The sequence below is a fragment of the Alosa alosa genome, chromosome 19 (genome assembly GCF_017589495.1).
Source record: "Alosa alosa isolate M-15738 ecotype Scorff River chromosome 19, AALO_Geno_1.1, whole genome shotgun sequence".
In the NCBI taxonomy this organism is placed as follows: domain Eukaryota; kingdom Metazoa; phylum Chordata; class Actinopteri; order Clupeiformes; family Clupeidae; genus Alosa; species Alosa alosa.
The window spans coordinates 17,294,934-17,311,170 of NC_063207.1; the positions used below are offsets into that span (position 1 = coordinate 17,294,934).

The following is a 16,237-nucleotide window of genomic DNA, read 5'->3' on the forward strand; positions in this document are numbered from 1 at the left end:
AACCATAGCCATTAACCCTCAACCCAAAACAACTCTGTCATGCACAGCATCAATCCACAACAATTTTCACCATTCACCACAGTTTTATTATAAATATAGCCTACATAGATTCATCTCTTTTTTTAGCAGCACATCATAAGCATATGTGAGAAGCATCTCAGAGGGTTGTTCGTGATAAACATCAAGTCAGTCTAAGAGTGTGAGGAGGAGGGAGAGGACGAAGGCCTCTGGGTACGGGACAGAGGAGCATGCTGGGAGCTGGGCTCAGGGCCACTCTGGTCAGATCCCGGAGGGTTCTCCTTCACCTCCGTTTCCACCTGGGCAGGACACTCAAAATGGACACAGTGGAAGACCTGGAGATATAAAACATTATGCATAAGGACATCAAATCTGCAGAATGAGCTATTCAGCTGAATTAGGATTTTTTTTTTGTGTGTGTGTGAATTCTACCTCATTGGCAGTGTTGTGGGTGCCGACAATACGAATGAAGGAAGCAGCCTGCCCATCAAAGAGCAGTGTCTGCCATGACCTAAGGAGAGGTAAGAGGGAATTAGTACAGGGCCAGCATGATGTGCAAATATTATGATGGCCTACGGCTCAGAATAGACACATACCTGCAAGCTATTTTGGTGCGGTCTACTACCCTGCTCCACTGCTGCTGATTGGTTGAAACCTCCACATAGTAGCTGTAACTACGATCATCACAGTCCCACAACAACAACCTACAAACACGTGAAAAAATGATGTTAAGTTTGTACATGTGAACTCAACAAGTCATGGAAATAAAGTAGGGGGGGGGGGGGGGGGGGGGGGGTTAAGATTTTTAACAGGTAACAGTGCATCATCACACACACATCAACATGAATATCACAAGGTTCATATGTGAGTATGTTTAGTTACAGCAACCTAAACATGAGTGTGTGTAACTTGTAGAATCTGTGCATAATCACTTTAAGCATTTCTGCACGGACCTGGATCTCTGTGTAAACTCATTTTCAAATTATTACCAGTGAAAACAATTATGCATATAGATGGGCTTGAAGATGAGTGTGTGCGTGTGTGCGTGTTTATGCCATTACCGCATGGAGCTGATCATGTAAGGCTGGGCCAGCTGGATGACGATGGCTCCGGAGCCCAGTTGGTGGCAGGTGTAGCCTGAGTCCCAGTCATAGTGGCTGGTGTCCCCGTTCAGTAATGCGTTCCGGCTCCGACTCACACCCTCAACCACGCTGGCACATGCCATCACCGTGGCAACGTTTTCCGTGGGCACTGGAGGGAAGAGTTCAATTCAGTTTAGTTCAGTCACACGTTAACGGGAAACTGGCCTTTAATCCAATCAAGGTCTGGCAACAGTCACAACATTGCAACTGCCATTACAACATTAAGCATCCGTCAGGCTAAATATGATTAAAACTGGTGGGAAAGAAATAGGGACAGAGAGCAAGCTCACCAAGAACCAAGAACAAAGAGGGATTATATTCTGCATTAGTTCACAGGGAATTTGCAATAAAATGTGTATTACCGAGCAGTCCTCTCTCCAGAGTGAAGGGCCGACTAGTGTACATGCACTCAAGAGCCACTAGGTGAAAGACCTTGTTAACTGTGTTGTGGGTCCCAACTACACGGATGTACCTGTAAGCACACACAAAATCACATCTTATGCACACCAAATAAAGACACTATTTCCAGAGATAAAAACCCACATATCTTGGTAGCTTCAAAATGCTTTTTATGTTCTCAGGGAAAAGTGTGTGTGTGTGTGTGTGTGTTTGTGTTTACCTGCAGACCCGAGCTGGGAAGTAGAGGCTCTGCCACGAGCGGCAGAGGAACTTTGAGTGATCCACGACACGAACCCAGTCCAGCTCGTCCATTGACACCTCTAGATAGTACGAGTAGGACCTGGAGCCAGGAGAGGAGGAAGAGAACCACACAGGAGACTTAGGCACAGATACAAGTTACTGTGGCCAGAAGAAGAAAAGACTACTAGAAATGGTGTAGAGTGCTACAAAGAGATTGGTCAGTATCTGTAGATAATGCAGAAATATACATGCAATAAATATATATTCAGCCTCAGTGCAGAGTGTTTCATGAACTGAAATGATCCTGTGATTACTCATGCTCATATTCCCTCTCTAAAAATGCTGCCCAAATTAATATGTCACCATCCACAGCACCATCTATAGTTTACAGTGTAATACACTGACTGATTTCCCCTAATGAACTGTAACTGAGTTAATTCTTTGAGGTGGTTCTATGTTGCATTCATATTTGTGTTTAGTGCAGGCAGAGAGAAATGTTTCTGAGTAATGGAGTGGTACACGCAGTGCTCACCGGCTATCTCGGTCCCAAAGCAGCAGGCGCACGTGGTTGACGATGGAGGGCTGGCCTAGCCGGACCAGGATGCCCGTGGCCCGGCCGTCCTCCTCGATGGGGTGCCGCGAGAAGCCGTGGTCCAGATCGTAGTTCTGCGTGTCACCGTCCAGCAGGGCCGACTTCAGCTCGCCCTTTACCACCACGGCACCGTGCTTCATGGTTGCAATGTTCTCCTCTGGAACTACAAAAGCAAAGAGCGCTCTGTGAGTTTGAGCTCATATTGGATATTCTGAAGTGAGAAATGACCTGTTTGGCTCGATAGACTTTACTAGATGTTAATGAAACCTTGCTCGGATCACAGTTACCTTGATTGTTATTCTAAGTCATTTTGGATAAAAGCTTCTATCTAACAGCATCATGTTGCTTGAGACAGCTTTTAGCTGTTTGCGCTTAGGATCTTTCTCATGGTATAAAATTTGCAAATAGATTTTGCATATTTATTAAGCAAGCTTTAGTTAGACTTCACACTTTGCCCAGCATTTCAATTAGGGCCCCCCTGTGTAGCTACACATGCACCCACACTGGCACGGCAAAAGAAAATGTTCCATTAGTGTTGCTCATGTGTCAGGATGGTGCTGCACTCACTCAACATGCCCCTGTAGTTGAGGTCCATGTCGCGGCTCTCAGAACGCGTTTGGATGGCGTCCAGCAGGTCGTCGGGGCTGAGCAAGCCTGAGGGGCGCACCACGTTCAGCATTTCCGACAGGCTCATGAGCGGCAGACGCACGGCCGACATCACTTCCTGGCATTCGGCGCCCTCCCCGTTGTGTCGACACCAGCGACAGAGGGCCTGGAAGATCTCCCGCTCGCTCGCAGCGAACGAGTCCCTGCGCACCACCGTCAGCAGGGCAGTCTGCAGGACACACGAGAGAGGGAGAGCAAGAGAGTCCAGTTGGGGGGTGGGGGTGTTGGGAGAGGGTAGCATAAGACAGGAAGAGCATGAAAAAGGATAACATTAAACGGATACATATAGCAGAAGTAAAGATGTGAAGATCAAATGGTCATGGTTTAGAACACTAGCTAGAGTCAAATGATTGGGAAAGTATCTCCTGTGTTAAGTGTCTCTTTCAATAGTTTGTAATACGTCTTGCATTCTCACCTTGGAGAGGGAAAGGAAGCCCTCGGACTCTAGGACGTCAGGGGCGTGTCGGTCCATGTAGGCGCAGCAGGCCTCGGCCAGGCTGCTCAGGCAGTAGAGGCTGGCCACGTCAAACACCAGGCACACGTTGCGCGTGCTCAGCAGCGTGCGCAGGAACTCGCAGATGGACGCCTCCAGCGGCTGCAGGCCGTAGCGGTGCGCCAGGCCCAGGAAGTCCAGCAGCGTCTCCTCGCGCGCCTCCGCCAGGTTGGCCCGGCCCGTGTACAAGTAGTGCAGCAGCATGGAGAAGGCCTCCGCGTGCGTCTCCTCCAGGCGCACCTCCGCCTGCGGACGGGACTCACGCATCCCGCCGTACAACAGGGCTCTGCAAGGAGAAGGTGGTGGTCATGAGGGAAGAGACAGAGGAGTAAAACAGTTAATTTCGGTTTAATCGCATATAAACACCCATGGGTCTTCCATAGCAAAAAAGGTGAGAAGCAGAGGCAGTGTAGTGGAGTGATAACATAAGTAGCTTCTACACAGAAAGAAACAAGAAATGTGTGTTTGGTGGCACGTAATTTGTGGAGCGTTTGCTGCAACAATGAGCTTCCACTATAATCAATGGAACTGGCTACACCAGACATGATAGCGGTGTGTACATTTGAAAAAATTAGACCAGTCTTCTGTATGTATTTTAACGCACCGCAAACGGAGCGTTTCAATCGCGCACCCAGTGTAACCCCGCTGTAAGAGTATACGGTTGTGAGTGTGAACGTATAAGAAAATATGGTCAGGTGTGGTGATCGTGTATTGTTGAATATGGTCAGCCGTGGTAACCTGTGTTGCCAAGGTACCTGAAGTAATGGCATCGAGCTGCCAGGATGACCCTGTGGGCAGGGAAGCGCTTCTCCTCCACCACCAGTGTGACGTCGCTGTACTCCTCCCCTGGCAAGAGCGCCCCCAGCTGCTCGGAGAGGAGGTGCATGTGGTCGATCTGAGCCGCCGAGCTGTGCGGCCGCAGAGGGTGGCTGTTGCTCATGGTCTCCACTAGAATGGGATCGTCACATCTGAAGAAACATACGCACACGTTAGCTTCAGGAGGAGTGCGAGCACAGTCAACAACACAGTCAATTCACACAAGGGTGCTTACCTTCCATTTGCAGTGTCATCAGAATGAATTGGGCATACTGACTGCATTGTCGCTATAGTACTCATGCTGTGTAAATGTGTACACATACACAGTTGTCCATATCTATAAATTTGTCTTTGAACAGAGCAGGGATAAAACATAGGTACAAAATAAGTTTCAAGAGGGCATAGAGGGGTATGGCTATATTTCAAAACAATAAACCATTGATGGATTTATTAGTCCAGACACTGATTGCTACATTCCCTATTCCAGTGCCCTCCATTGTGTTACCCTTGGGAGATTTGGCCCTTGGGAGCTTTTTTAAGGACACGAACACGAACTCAGTCTTACACAAACTCAGTAAAGCAATATTAGTAAAGCAATATTAGAGTGAATGGTGATTTGGGTCACCTTTAATGATCTCACAATGTCAGATTTCCCAGCCAACTACCGCGTCGCAATAGGGTTTAAACAGTTGGCTAAACCCCATTAAATCAAAAGAATAGCCTATTAACCAGCTCATAGAAGAAACGAAAGACGAAACGAAACGAATAGGGAGGGCATAATGGTATGCCACCTGCCTCCCCAGTGTTGAAAGCTACCGTTAGTACGATATAAATAGCTAGGTCACACCACATAGCTAGCATAACATTACAATTACTAGCTGATAATTGCCTAATATTACAATTAGCTATAAGCCTTACTACCTGTCGAGGTCGTATATCAACTTTACCAAGACCAGACTGCTTAAGTGGGCGTGGCATTAGCTTGATGGCTGATGAGCAAAAACCAAAACAAAAGCCTCAGTCAAATGGTGCAGCCAACATTAGCTGTTGGCCAGCTGGCTAGCATTAACGTTACCCAGACATAACATTGGCTAGCAACATATAACGTTAATCTGCGTAAGCACATGCTTATCAAACATTTCCAAAAATACATGCATGCTAGATAACACTGGCCAGCACCAAGTCATAGAAGAACAGCATATATCCGTTTTCGAGTCAAGTTATGCATAGATGATTGACTGCATGACATACACTGGGGGATGTCGAATAGCTCAAGATAGCTAACGTTATCACAGGTCTTACCAGAGATGAAATGGCTAGCTCGTTAGCTAGCCACTCAGTGTCCTTATGCTCAATTCTAATGTTATCCAATGACGTTATACTTCCAAAGTCCAAATGTTTGTATTTATTTCCTATGCAAAGAACGGGTTTATTATGACTCCACGCCGACGTTAAAGCATATAATTAAGTCAAAACACAAGAGTAAACGGCTTGTAGCTAAGGAACGAAGGAGCTGCTCGGAGTAGCCTGTTGTTTCCGGCCGATTGGAATTATGGGAAGTATTTGCTCATCAGAGATTACGCAACTGTTGGCAGTAGCGCTTCTGTGGTAGATTGCCAGATGGTTTTCTAATTATAGAAACCGAAAAAAAATATTTGTAATACTTTCTAACGATAATGTACATATTTCCAGACTGTTGGCGCAACAACAAAAAACCGAGGCCATTACCAATTAATGTTACCACCATAACAAAGTAACGTTACATACCTTTATTATCTGACCACACCTGTGAAAGTGCCTGCCAAACTATCTTGCTGAATAGACTAGACCTACTAGGCCTAGATTGAGCCTAAAAAGTTTGACTTTTAAAACTTGTATTATTGAGTTATTATCATGAGTTTATTTTCCATCCAGATTAAAAAAAAATAAAATCTTTGGGACCATGTTGAGACAGACCAGATGAATGCAATGCAAGAAAAAAATAAGAGTATGCACATTTCACAAGGATGAACAGTTTAATTCAGCTTGACAAAGAATACTGAAATAAATTTAATTATTTTATCTTTTCAAATTACAATCATAGCACCAAGCACTACTTCAATTGTGACATGCTTGCTCATCATGGTAGCATACCAACCCCAGTGAAACTGTCACTTTCTAGGCTGAAAAGCCAACGACAGCATGACACAGCCTTAGCGCTCCTTGCCTACAGCTCATTTCTGAAACCAACAGAAATGTGTAGATCATCTGTCTTCTGAGAGTGTGTTCACATGAATCACCGTATTGTGTAACAAGTTACACAGGAAATGAATATGTAGAACAAAAACATATTACAGGGTCACATTTATCCAAGATATGTATTCTGGACATCAGCACACTCCCTTTCAGTCCCCTCCTCGTACCCCCTCTGTACACACACGAGCACACACATACGCCTCCAACTTCCACAAAAGACATGTCTGAGTCAAAAGCAATCAGTTTTGCTTGCCAGGTAAACAAGAACATAACAAGGAACAAGGCTGCACCTTCTGGAACTGCTCTGCTCGTCTAAGTGCATAAAAAGAAGGTGATGATGGGTGGTGATGAGTGTAGTTTTGTATGACAGAATGTTGAGGGTGGTGTGAGGATTGTCCGTGTTGAATGCAGTGACGTGAGGCACTCTTGAATAAAACAGGACCAGTGATCTTTGGAATTAAATCAGATCTTTTAAGAAACGGTGAACTGACAATGACAGAGAAGGATCTCCACTTAGAGTTAAAAAAGTTATAACTCCTTTACCCACTCCTTGTACACACAAACACACACACACACGCACAACCACACACTAGAAAACACACACCATATACAGTACAAGCCAGCAACTGCTCACAGTAATATCCTGACATATTGTGTCACTCATTCACACACAGTCAGGCACTGATTGCTCACAGACACAAAAACTCTTCCACACAAACACACGAAACGACTGTGCATATAGACACACATAATTAATCTGACCAGTCTGCTATGGGCATCACTGTACCTCAGGGCCTGTGAGGGGAGTGAAGACATAGCGATGGATGACAGACACCCAACACTACGCCTCCTGTGTATTCCTCATACAGTGAATGTTTCATGGATTTTCTACACAGTGGCTTTCTACGCGGCGACAGGTTCATTAATGCCCTAAGCAGACTGGGTCTTGGTGCACGGCGTGACGCAGAATAGGGGTAGAGAGCGCCTGCTCTTTCTGTCGTTTCGAGGGGTGGAGGGTGTGTGAGGTTGGGTTGGGTTGGGTTGGTTTGGGGGGGGGGGGTACCAGAGCATCCAATCGGACGTGCAGCAAGAAATTTAACACTCAAGTCACATGGCCGTCAAGGTGACAACATTCAGCAATTATCTCAGCTTCTCCGTCTCCAGCTCGTATTCATCGCAATCCCTTTCCTCCGGACCAGAGCCAGCCCGCCAGACCGATTGGGGTCGGGTTGCTGGGCGCAGGGGGTGGCGACTGGTCAGATTCAAACCGCTTTTACATGAAGGACAGGAAGTGGGCGCGGCCGTTGTCGTCGAGGCGACGCGTGAGGATGTCGCAGCCGGTCTCGGTCACCAGGAGTGTGTGTTCGAACTGAGCCGAGCGCTTCCCGTCTCGGGTCACCGCGGTCCAGCCGTCTGGCCAGGTCTCGTCCTGCCAACCACCTGCGCACGCGCACACACACACACACACCTCAGTGAAGAACCATCTTTGGGCAGCCAGGCTGCAGATGGACTACCATTTCTCTACCCCCCACAAGTACACCAATGGGAGTGCAGCAGCTCACCTTCACAGATCATGGGCTCAATGGTGAAGACGTGGCCTGGCTTAATCACACCCACTGCCTTATTCTCTGGACAGAGAGAACAGAAAAGCCATTATGTAAACCGACAGGGTTCTGTGCAGTCATGAAGAGCACTATGTATTCAGTCTGCTGTACAGTTGAATAGACTTCATATACTTAAAGATGCACTCCAGCTATTGATTAACTTCTAAAAACTCCCTGGTTACATATTATATATAAGGCACATATTCATACATTTTTAATGAGAAAAAAGAAAGGCCTTCTTGGCCTAGAAACGGCTTGTATGCATCTCTACTCCCTCTGCCTCATCTCTATGTGGGCTAATAACTCACTCGTTCATACACTATATACTCACTAGCATAGTGTGGTACGTTGGGTGCTGTGTGAAATAGCTTGTGGATGCCATGGCCACAGTAGCTCCTGACCACAGAGAAACCGCTTGCCTGTGCGTGCTTCTGGATAATGTTTCCAAGCTCCCTGTAGCGCACACCTGGTTTCACTGTGGCGCGCACACACACACACACACACAGGTGTTTAGATTGTCAGCAGATTTATGGAAAAAAAACTAATCAGCATTTTGGAGCAGATCCGCAAATTTTCAGTTTCACTTTCAATAACATTTCAAGACATTTTAATGTAAGTTTGCACTCAAGTCCTCTTCAATTTTTCCACATAAAATCATGGTACAATGCATGATTAATATTATGTGGATGAGATTGAGTCCAACAAATCATAGTCCATAGGCTAGTGGACATTTCTCTGATCTGTGCTACTCCTCCCACAGCCGTTACTGAACTAGATGGAACAGCAATATGAACACACACAGAACTGAACAAATGCACTCACCTGCATCGATGGCCTGCATGAGGCACTCATAGGTGGTCTGCACCAGACGCTTGGCTCCCTCATCTACCTCGCCCACAAAAAAGGTCTCGTTGAGGTCTCCATGGTAACCGTTGTGAAAGACTGTGATATCCACTGTGGAGATAGTAAGCAAAAGTATGGGTATGAGGGTACACACCGACACAGCACAGACCAAAAGTACACTTCAGAACTGGGAGCTTGTACTGGTGATCGAAATGATAGAACAACCTTTAAGGTAAAATAGTAGCCTAGGAATACCCATACGACCTTTCGGCAAATTTGGGATTTGCTCCGCAGGTCCGTCTGGCCAAAAGGCCATTGAAGCCCATTTCTAATGTCCATAAAACACAGGCAAGTAAATACAATCGCTAAGTAAACAACTGCATTTAAAAACCTTCGTTTACAAGATTGCTATACTTTTGAAATGATTTGGTAAGAGTTTAATGTACCAATATATCATTTACAGATACTGGTCTATCAATAACACACGTTTTCCTGTCAACACCGTCGCCTTCTTTTGCTGACTTTCAGTTACACTGAGAACTGCGTGAAGATTGGAGTTGCTGAATGCAAAAGCCACGTCTGAAGTACAATGACAACTTTAGCTGGTATCTCATAGTGTTTGAAAGTCTGTGTACCGTTGAGTATGTCACCCTCCTGTAGTGCCCTGCGATCAGGGATGCCATGGCAGATGACCTCATTGACGGAGGTGCAGCAGGACTTGGGGAAGTTGTAGTAGTTCAAGGGAGATGGGTAGCAGTTGCGTGCAGTGCAGGCCTATGCAGAACAGAGAATGCCCATCAGCAACAACACCCAGTAGAGTACAGAATGGAAGTGAGAAAGTGGGATGGGAAAAGAGAGAGGGGGGGGGGGGCTGACAGAGAGGGAGGAAGCTGAGACTCTTTACCAGGTGTACAGCATGGTCAATCTCCTCCGTCGTGACCCCTGGTTTGACCATCAAGGCAGCGATGTCCAACACTTCCCGTGCTAACTGCAAAGTCGAGACCAGAAACATTTACCAACAAAGAAGCCAGCTGCGAATAACAACAATTGAGGAGGACAACAGAGGTCAGAGAGTACAGTTCCAGAGCATTACCTTACACACTGTTTGCATGCCTTCAATCTCATCGTTCGTCAAGATCTTTATCTGGGATGTCCCTTTCAGGGATTGCTCCGACTCAGACATGCCTGCACACACAGCCATAATTAACATACAAAAATCACAGATAGGAAATACACATCCATTTCTGTGTGTGTGTGTGTATATGTGTGTGTGTGTGCATATACACACACACACCTCTGTCTCTCACACGCACACTAAAGGCATCACATAACACACATATTCTCACTTATGCAAAGAACCATCTGATGGCCATTCTTCTCATCCATGTACATCCATACAACTCCAAACCATCCACTCTCATCTCATCAATGACAACAAGTGGGCTGCCGGACACAAGAGGCATGCAGATCCGACAAAGCCATGCTACAACCACAGAGACAAACTCCACATACCGCTGTACACCAAAACCAGACCACACAAATTTAGACTCGCTAAACCCACCTTGTTTAATTAACCTGGATCTGGTGTGGACACCAACACTCACACACTTACACAACACTGAGACACAGACGGTGGCCTACAGCTAATCAAGATAATCACACAAATCCAAACATAGGACTTTCATATGGAGACGGACAAACACACACACACACACGGCCACTCACACGAACAGCGGCGGGGCCTCGTACCTGCCAAAAGCCCCACCTCTGCTGCTGTGGTGAGCGAGAGAAGAACTTGAGCAACAAACACAGACACACACACCCGCGCGCATTCTCCAATACGAAGACCCATACAGGGTAGGCATACAGTCTAACACACAGACCTCCTATTTCACACATTATTCAAAACACATTACACCCCATAAAGCAGTCGGTCATTGTAAATCGGTATTTTATACAGCAATCCCCTCAGACGTCCAGTCAACAGTCTAGCAACACAAAAACACACTATTACGACACTGCCGCGACTACCCAGGCCCTGCCCACTCAGTGTGCCTGTCTTATGTCTCTTCCTAGCAGGTGGACTAGGCTGCAGGTGTGGCTCCTACTTATTGGCAGGAGCATAACAGATACAGACAGAGTTTAGTCATCATCGTGATTAATGGCCCTACGTGGCCAACACGGCATCTCCCCATGATGGGGAAAACAAATAGATTCAACTGAATGCAACCTGTGTCAGTAGAGAAAATGCCTGGACAGTTAGACAAACATAATTCATAACAAACCATTGTATGCACAAACAAGCTGAACCCCAACTGAAATTAAAATGTATGCGTATATTAGTGTAACTAATACCGATTTCCCACGACTCAACTGCACTAACACTAGGGACAAAGATTGTAGACAGACTGAGCAAGATGCATCATCAGAGTCTACGAACCTGTTCACTTCCAATTAGTTCCATTGTACAGAAACTGGCTCCATTTCACCCGTTTCTTCTACATTCCGTTTATTCTACAGGATAAGGTGACTTCTAGCAGTTCCTGCTAATGTAAGGTCAGGCTAGCAATGAGTGAATGTCATCAGCACCACTAAATCAAAGTTTTAAAAATCTGTCAAGTTCCTAAAATTTTGGCGCCAGTGCTGTTCTTATTAGTATGGTGGAATATATCGGAAACAGAATAAATGTTGGACTCTCTTGTGAGTGCCCCCCTCACAACGCGTAAGTCGTGAGAGTGAAAATTCTCCATTATTAAAAATTCTTGCTTCATGACCAGCCACTTCCTAGAACCCAGATCGCTCTTGGGTGGGTGGGGTGGGGGTTGGTTGTTAACAAATCTGCCTTCATGCAGACCAGAGGCAGTCACTGTTCCATTCATGTCCATGTCTCAGGATTTCAGCAAATATGTTAAGCTCAGGAACATACATTTCAGACACATCATGGTCATCAAACCTTTATGACCAATTGGGGCAATTTTAGAAATTTTTGGACTTTCCACTCTGGAGAAAAACAACTTCATTTCATGTGTGCATATAACGTTAATTTGGTCATAACTCTTATGATCCTCTGACCTTCAAGAACAAGACATTGGACATTGCGACATGCTCCTTTTTTGCTCCCATCATGATTCATTTTGAATTTGCTGGAATTATTATTTTGCTCTGCCTACAGACCCCTTACACATAAATTTATAGTACACTTTCATTTTATCTTCACAAAACTGACATTTATATATGAAAAAAAAAAAAAATGCTCTGAGCAACACACACACAAAAACACACACAAAATACACACACACACACAGCTCCTCCTATGTTTCTACATCTACAACAATCTAAACATTCACACCAAAACCCACGCTTATACTCTACAATTCTAAACACAGAATTCAGCAAACAAACTCTGACACAAATTCTGTCTAGTTCTCTATGCATCTCTACAATACAGCTGAGCTTTTGACTACAAGTCTACATCTCTATGGCACTATGTGTTACTTACTCCCACTGTCTGCTGCTCCAGATGAGAAACACACATTTTCACTCACATTGCTGCAATATTAATCACTGACTGTCCACATCTAATGCTTGTGCCTGTGTGTGCACATATATCTGCGTAAGTGTAAGGCTTATTTACCCATGGGGTGGTCAGCATAGTCAGGTCTTTGGATGCTCCCAGGAACAGGCCGTTTGGGAGTCTAAAAAAGCATCCAGTATAGCACAAAGACATAAACATAAAGATCAGTAAGCATAAATACAGAGACAATTAAGCAATGGTATTGATGTGCCATTGTGTTGACAGACATTCGAGATTAATTTATTGTTACACCTTATATGTGTATAAGTAGAGTAAAACTCTAGTGTTTCAGCCCCTCCTGCAGTAATACATACATAAGAATATTCGCCTTATTCACATGGCGGCCATGTGCAAACCAAAAGGAGGATATGGGGTACACTGACTATCATTAACGCGTTGTCGCCACCTACTGGCGAACACATAGAACACAACAATGAAATGGTTTGCGTACCCCATAGCCATGTTTTGGTTTACAGTGGCCGTTGTGTGAATAAGGCGAATTATGGACCCTTTCAACAAGGTAAACAAAAACAATGCTTGAACGTTCTATTTGGGCCCCCAACTACTTCCTCTGCATTAAGGTAACATATGGAATGTTAAAAAGGAAGTCTTGTGGGGCCAACTATGATGCTGATAATGGAACTCTCTTGAAAGGGTCTATACATAAGTGCTAACGTTATGAATGTGACTGATAATGTGAGATAATGGCGGAGTGCAGGGGCCCCACCAGTGGATAGTGAGGGCGGAGCTTGCCCGTGTATCGGTAGCCTGGCCATGGGTCGGTATTGGTGTCCTGCTCCACACAGTTCACAACGTCCTCTGATCAGACACACACACACAGACACACACACACACACACACACAGACACACACACACACACAAGTTACTCCATACGTATGGCACAAAAGGCACACACTGCCATGCAAGAAATTGTTTAGGTAGACTACTGTTACTTCTGTGTGTGAGAGAACAACTCTTGTAGGGGTTTTGTTAAACATGCAGTGCAAATCAATGAAAAAAAGAACTTACTTGCTTTTTTGTGGAGCAATTTATGAGTGGACCAACTACCCTTGAAGCATTCCTGTATGACAAACATTATTAGATTATTATTAAGAGTTATTTTAATAGTTCTATCTAATAGATCTATCTAAAAAAAAACAACTTGAATTTCCCCTGGGGATCAATAAAGTATCTATCTATCTATCTATCTATCTATCTATCTATCTAGTTAGCAAGAAGCAAATGATAACATGATATAGGATATATTCTGAATACAATCAACTGGTTGACAACCAAAATGCCAGTCAGTCTTTAAGAGTAGACAGCAGATTCTAAAAGCACCTGAGCAGACAGACTTAGGCTACAGGTATTATACACAACACTACCCTAATCTACACTAGGTAGAACCTAATCACACAAGAGACTGTTGGCGTCAAGTCTTCTCATTACTACTTAAACATGGCAAAGAACAGGTCTGCCTCCCCAGCCAATTAGAGTGTAACCTACAAAGGCATAGTATATGTAGATATCAGGTGGTATGTCATCTGTCACCGTCTCATGCAGATGGGTAAGCTGACACCAAATATATAGAACAGTACCAGTGAGTGAACTGGACAACCCTATATGGTTTCGGTGAGGCTATAACTGACCACTGACCTGAGGCTGTGTTTGCATGTTTCAGGATATGTTGGCATATCTTACTTACTAGAGATGTCTTGTTAACACTGAGAGGTTGCCATGGGCCTCCTCATTTTAAATAGGCAGGATATGAGTGTCCCTTTGCAACATGTTCACCCACACAAGGAAAGCTTACCTACTTTACCTACTTAGTCAAATAATTTTATCAAGTTATTTGAAGTAAAGCTACAGGAGCAATTTAGGAACTATGTCCAGTTCCACTGCCTCTCAGCTTGAGACTGAAACTAGACAAATATCAGCATCTACCAAAATAAGATTTGGCCAATATTTTGAACTTTAAAGTGGATGTATGGCCATCCTGTGTCATAACAGCAGATCCACACACGAGGTTGATTAGACTGTTTGTTTTGGACAGTATGATCAATGCCTTACTGGTCTGAGGCAATGACTCAAATCAAGTCCAGTGTAACAGTGAGCTGGGGTAGGGTGTGACTACCTGACCAGATGACAAAACCTCATTACCCATTAAGTCAGACAGCCAGCGGATGCAACAGTTGATCTAAAAGTTTTACGGGACATGTCTTAAAACCTTCCAAATATAAATGAATATTCGCTTGTCATGTGTACTATTCATGGTGTGCAATTAGCTTCCCGGATACACATCATGCTGACTCAACATCTGAACGTCAGCTAACGTTACGTTATACCGACCATCCGTGTGGAATTTTCACATTTACAGCAAACTGGCTAACGTTGTCGAGCTCCGATATTCAGCAATATGGTTTAGGAGAATGCTACATCAATAGCATTACGTTAGATTAGGTCGTATAGTTACCCATCTGATAAATACACCTAACAAGCCTCAGTAGTAGCTTCCTTAATGTTGTGACTTAAGGTAACGTAAATAAATAACATGATTAACGTAACGTTAAGTTACACCAACTTGTTACGTACGAAGCCTTGATTAACGTTCAGCTAACTCTACCTTGAAGTTTCGCTAGATACATTTAGTTCTAGTCATTCATTCTACCAGAATTTGCCCTAATATTAAACAATTCGTGGAAAACAATGACATCAGATGCATTTTCTAATGCTAGCAGACGTTATCCTAGCTAACCAATGGGAAACGTAGGGTTGAAGCTAACATTAGCCAACTCAGCTAGCTAGGTAATATAAGCTAAGGTAGCCAAGTTAAGTTGTGAGAAATGTCATAAAAGTAGCTTTGGGTTAAGAAGGCTGAGACTTGAGGCTACCACTGTAACGTTACTCAAGTTAATAGCTAACTAAACTCAAGGAGCTGCAAGTGACCGGCCAGTTGACACCAGGCCATGCAAGCAGGCAACTCCTCGTGTGACACATGCACAACGCTACAAGAACACAGAGCTAACATTAACATTAGCTGACAAGCCGCTGTCTCCGGACGGGGTGTGCCGTTGAAAATGGATGCCTTTACAAAACACTTCCAAACAACCCAGGAAAATCATACCTGCGAACAGAAATATGAACCTTGGATTCCAAGTTTAATGCATGTTGGGCACTGAAGTTTTGCCTCGCTATTGCAACCCTCTGTCTCACATTCCCGAGTCTCCAACGCCGCCATGCTGTCGCAGAGATGCAGAGGGTGGGCCACAGATTTTGGTCACCGTGACCACAGCAGTTCGTTTTTCTTCGGGTATCTACGAAGTTGTGAAGTAACCGAATTATAGCTCGCCACTGTCATCTATTGGGTTGGTGGACTGGTTTGGTGCTCGTCATTCACAAGGGAATGTAGATTTTACATTTCTCAATCTCTGATTGCATTTGAAATATGCCATTTTGCCAAGTTAGAATCTAGTCATTGGAACAGCAGTCTAGAACAGTCTAGAGCAGTCTATTCTATTCATAAAACGTGAAGTCATTGCTTCTGTCAATTCACTCGGGAAACCAACAGGTTGGAATTCATGCCTAGTTACAATCAAGGCCTGCAGGCATAGCCT

At 44.6% G+C, this 16,237-nt stretch overlaps 2 protein-coding genes across 5 annotated transcripts; both read right to left on the bottom strand.

The window, feature by feature from the left end:
• Positions 1-63: 63 nt before the first annotated feature.
• btbd9 (BTB (POZ) domain containing 9) lies at positions 64-5,934 on the bottom strand. 3 transcript variants are annotated; one of them, XM_048227542.1, is made up of 13 exons: positions 5,669-5,934; positions 5,288-5,355; positions 4,602-4,715; positions 4,306-4,518; positions 3,473-3,836; positions 2,959-3,226; positions 2,332-2,554; positions 1,780-1,899; positions 1,523-1,632; positions 1,080-1,269; positions 615-722; positions 451-529; positions 64-353 (listed from the first exon to the last, which is right to left on the bottom strand). In XM_048227542.1, the coding sequence occupies exons 3-13, from the start codon at positions 4,685-4,687 to the stop codon at positions 192-194; spliced, it is 1,923 nt and encodes a 640-aa protein (XP_048083499.1). In that variant the 5' UTR covers positions 4,688-4,715; positions 5,288-5,355; positions 5,669-5,934; the 3' UTR covers positions 64-191. The 3 variants fall into 3 exon arrangements, with proteins under 3 accessions (XP_048083499.1, XP_048083498.1, XP_048083500.1); XM_048227541.1 differs by lacking the exon at positions 5,288-5,355; XM_048227543.1 differs by lacking the exons at positions 4,602-4,715; positions 5,288-5,355.
• A 1,893-nt stretch (positions 5,935-7,827) lies between these two features.
• On the bottom strand, positions 7,828-16,031 carry metap1 (methionyl aminopeptidase 1). Of its 2 annotated transcripts, XM_048228459.1 has the most exons (12): positions 15,748-16,031; positions 13,653-13,704; positions 13,350-13,441; positions 12,683-12,743; positions 10,798-10,821; positions 10,142-10,233; positions 9,953-10,036; positions 9,684-9,822; positions 9,028-9,159; positions 8,537-8,680; positions 8,164-8,229; positions 7,828-8,041 (listed from the first exon to the last, which is right to left on the bottom strand). In XM_048228459.1, the coding sequence occupies exons 1-12, from the start codon at positions 15,859-15,861 to the stop codon at positions 7,875-7,877; spliced, it is 1,167 nt and encodes a 388-aa protein (XP_048084416.1). In that variant the 5' UTR covers positions 15,862-16,031; the 3' UTR covers positions 7,828-7,874. The 2 variants fall into 2 exon arrangements, with proteins under 2 accessions (XP_048084416.1, XP_048084417.1); XM_048228460.1 differs by lacking the exon at positions 10,798-10,821 and having other exon boundaries at positions 15,748-16,026.
• Positions 16,032-16,237: the final 206 nt, after the last annotated feature.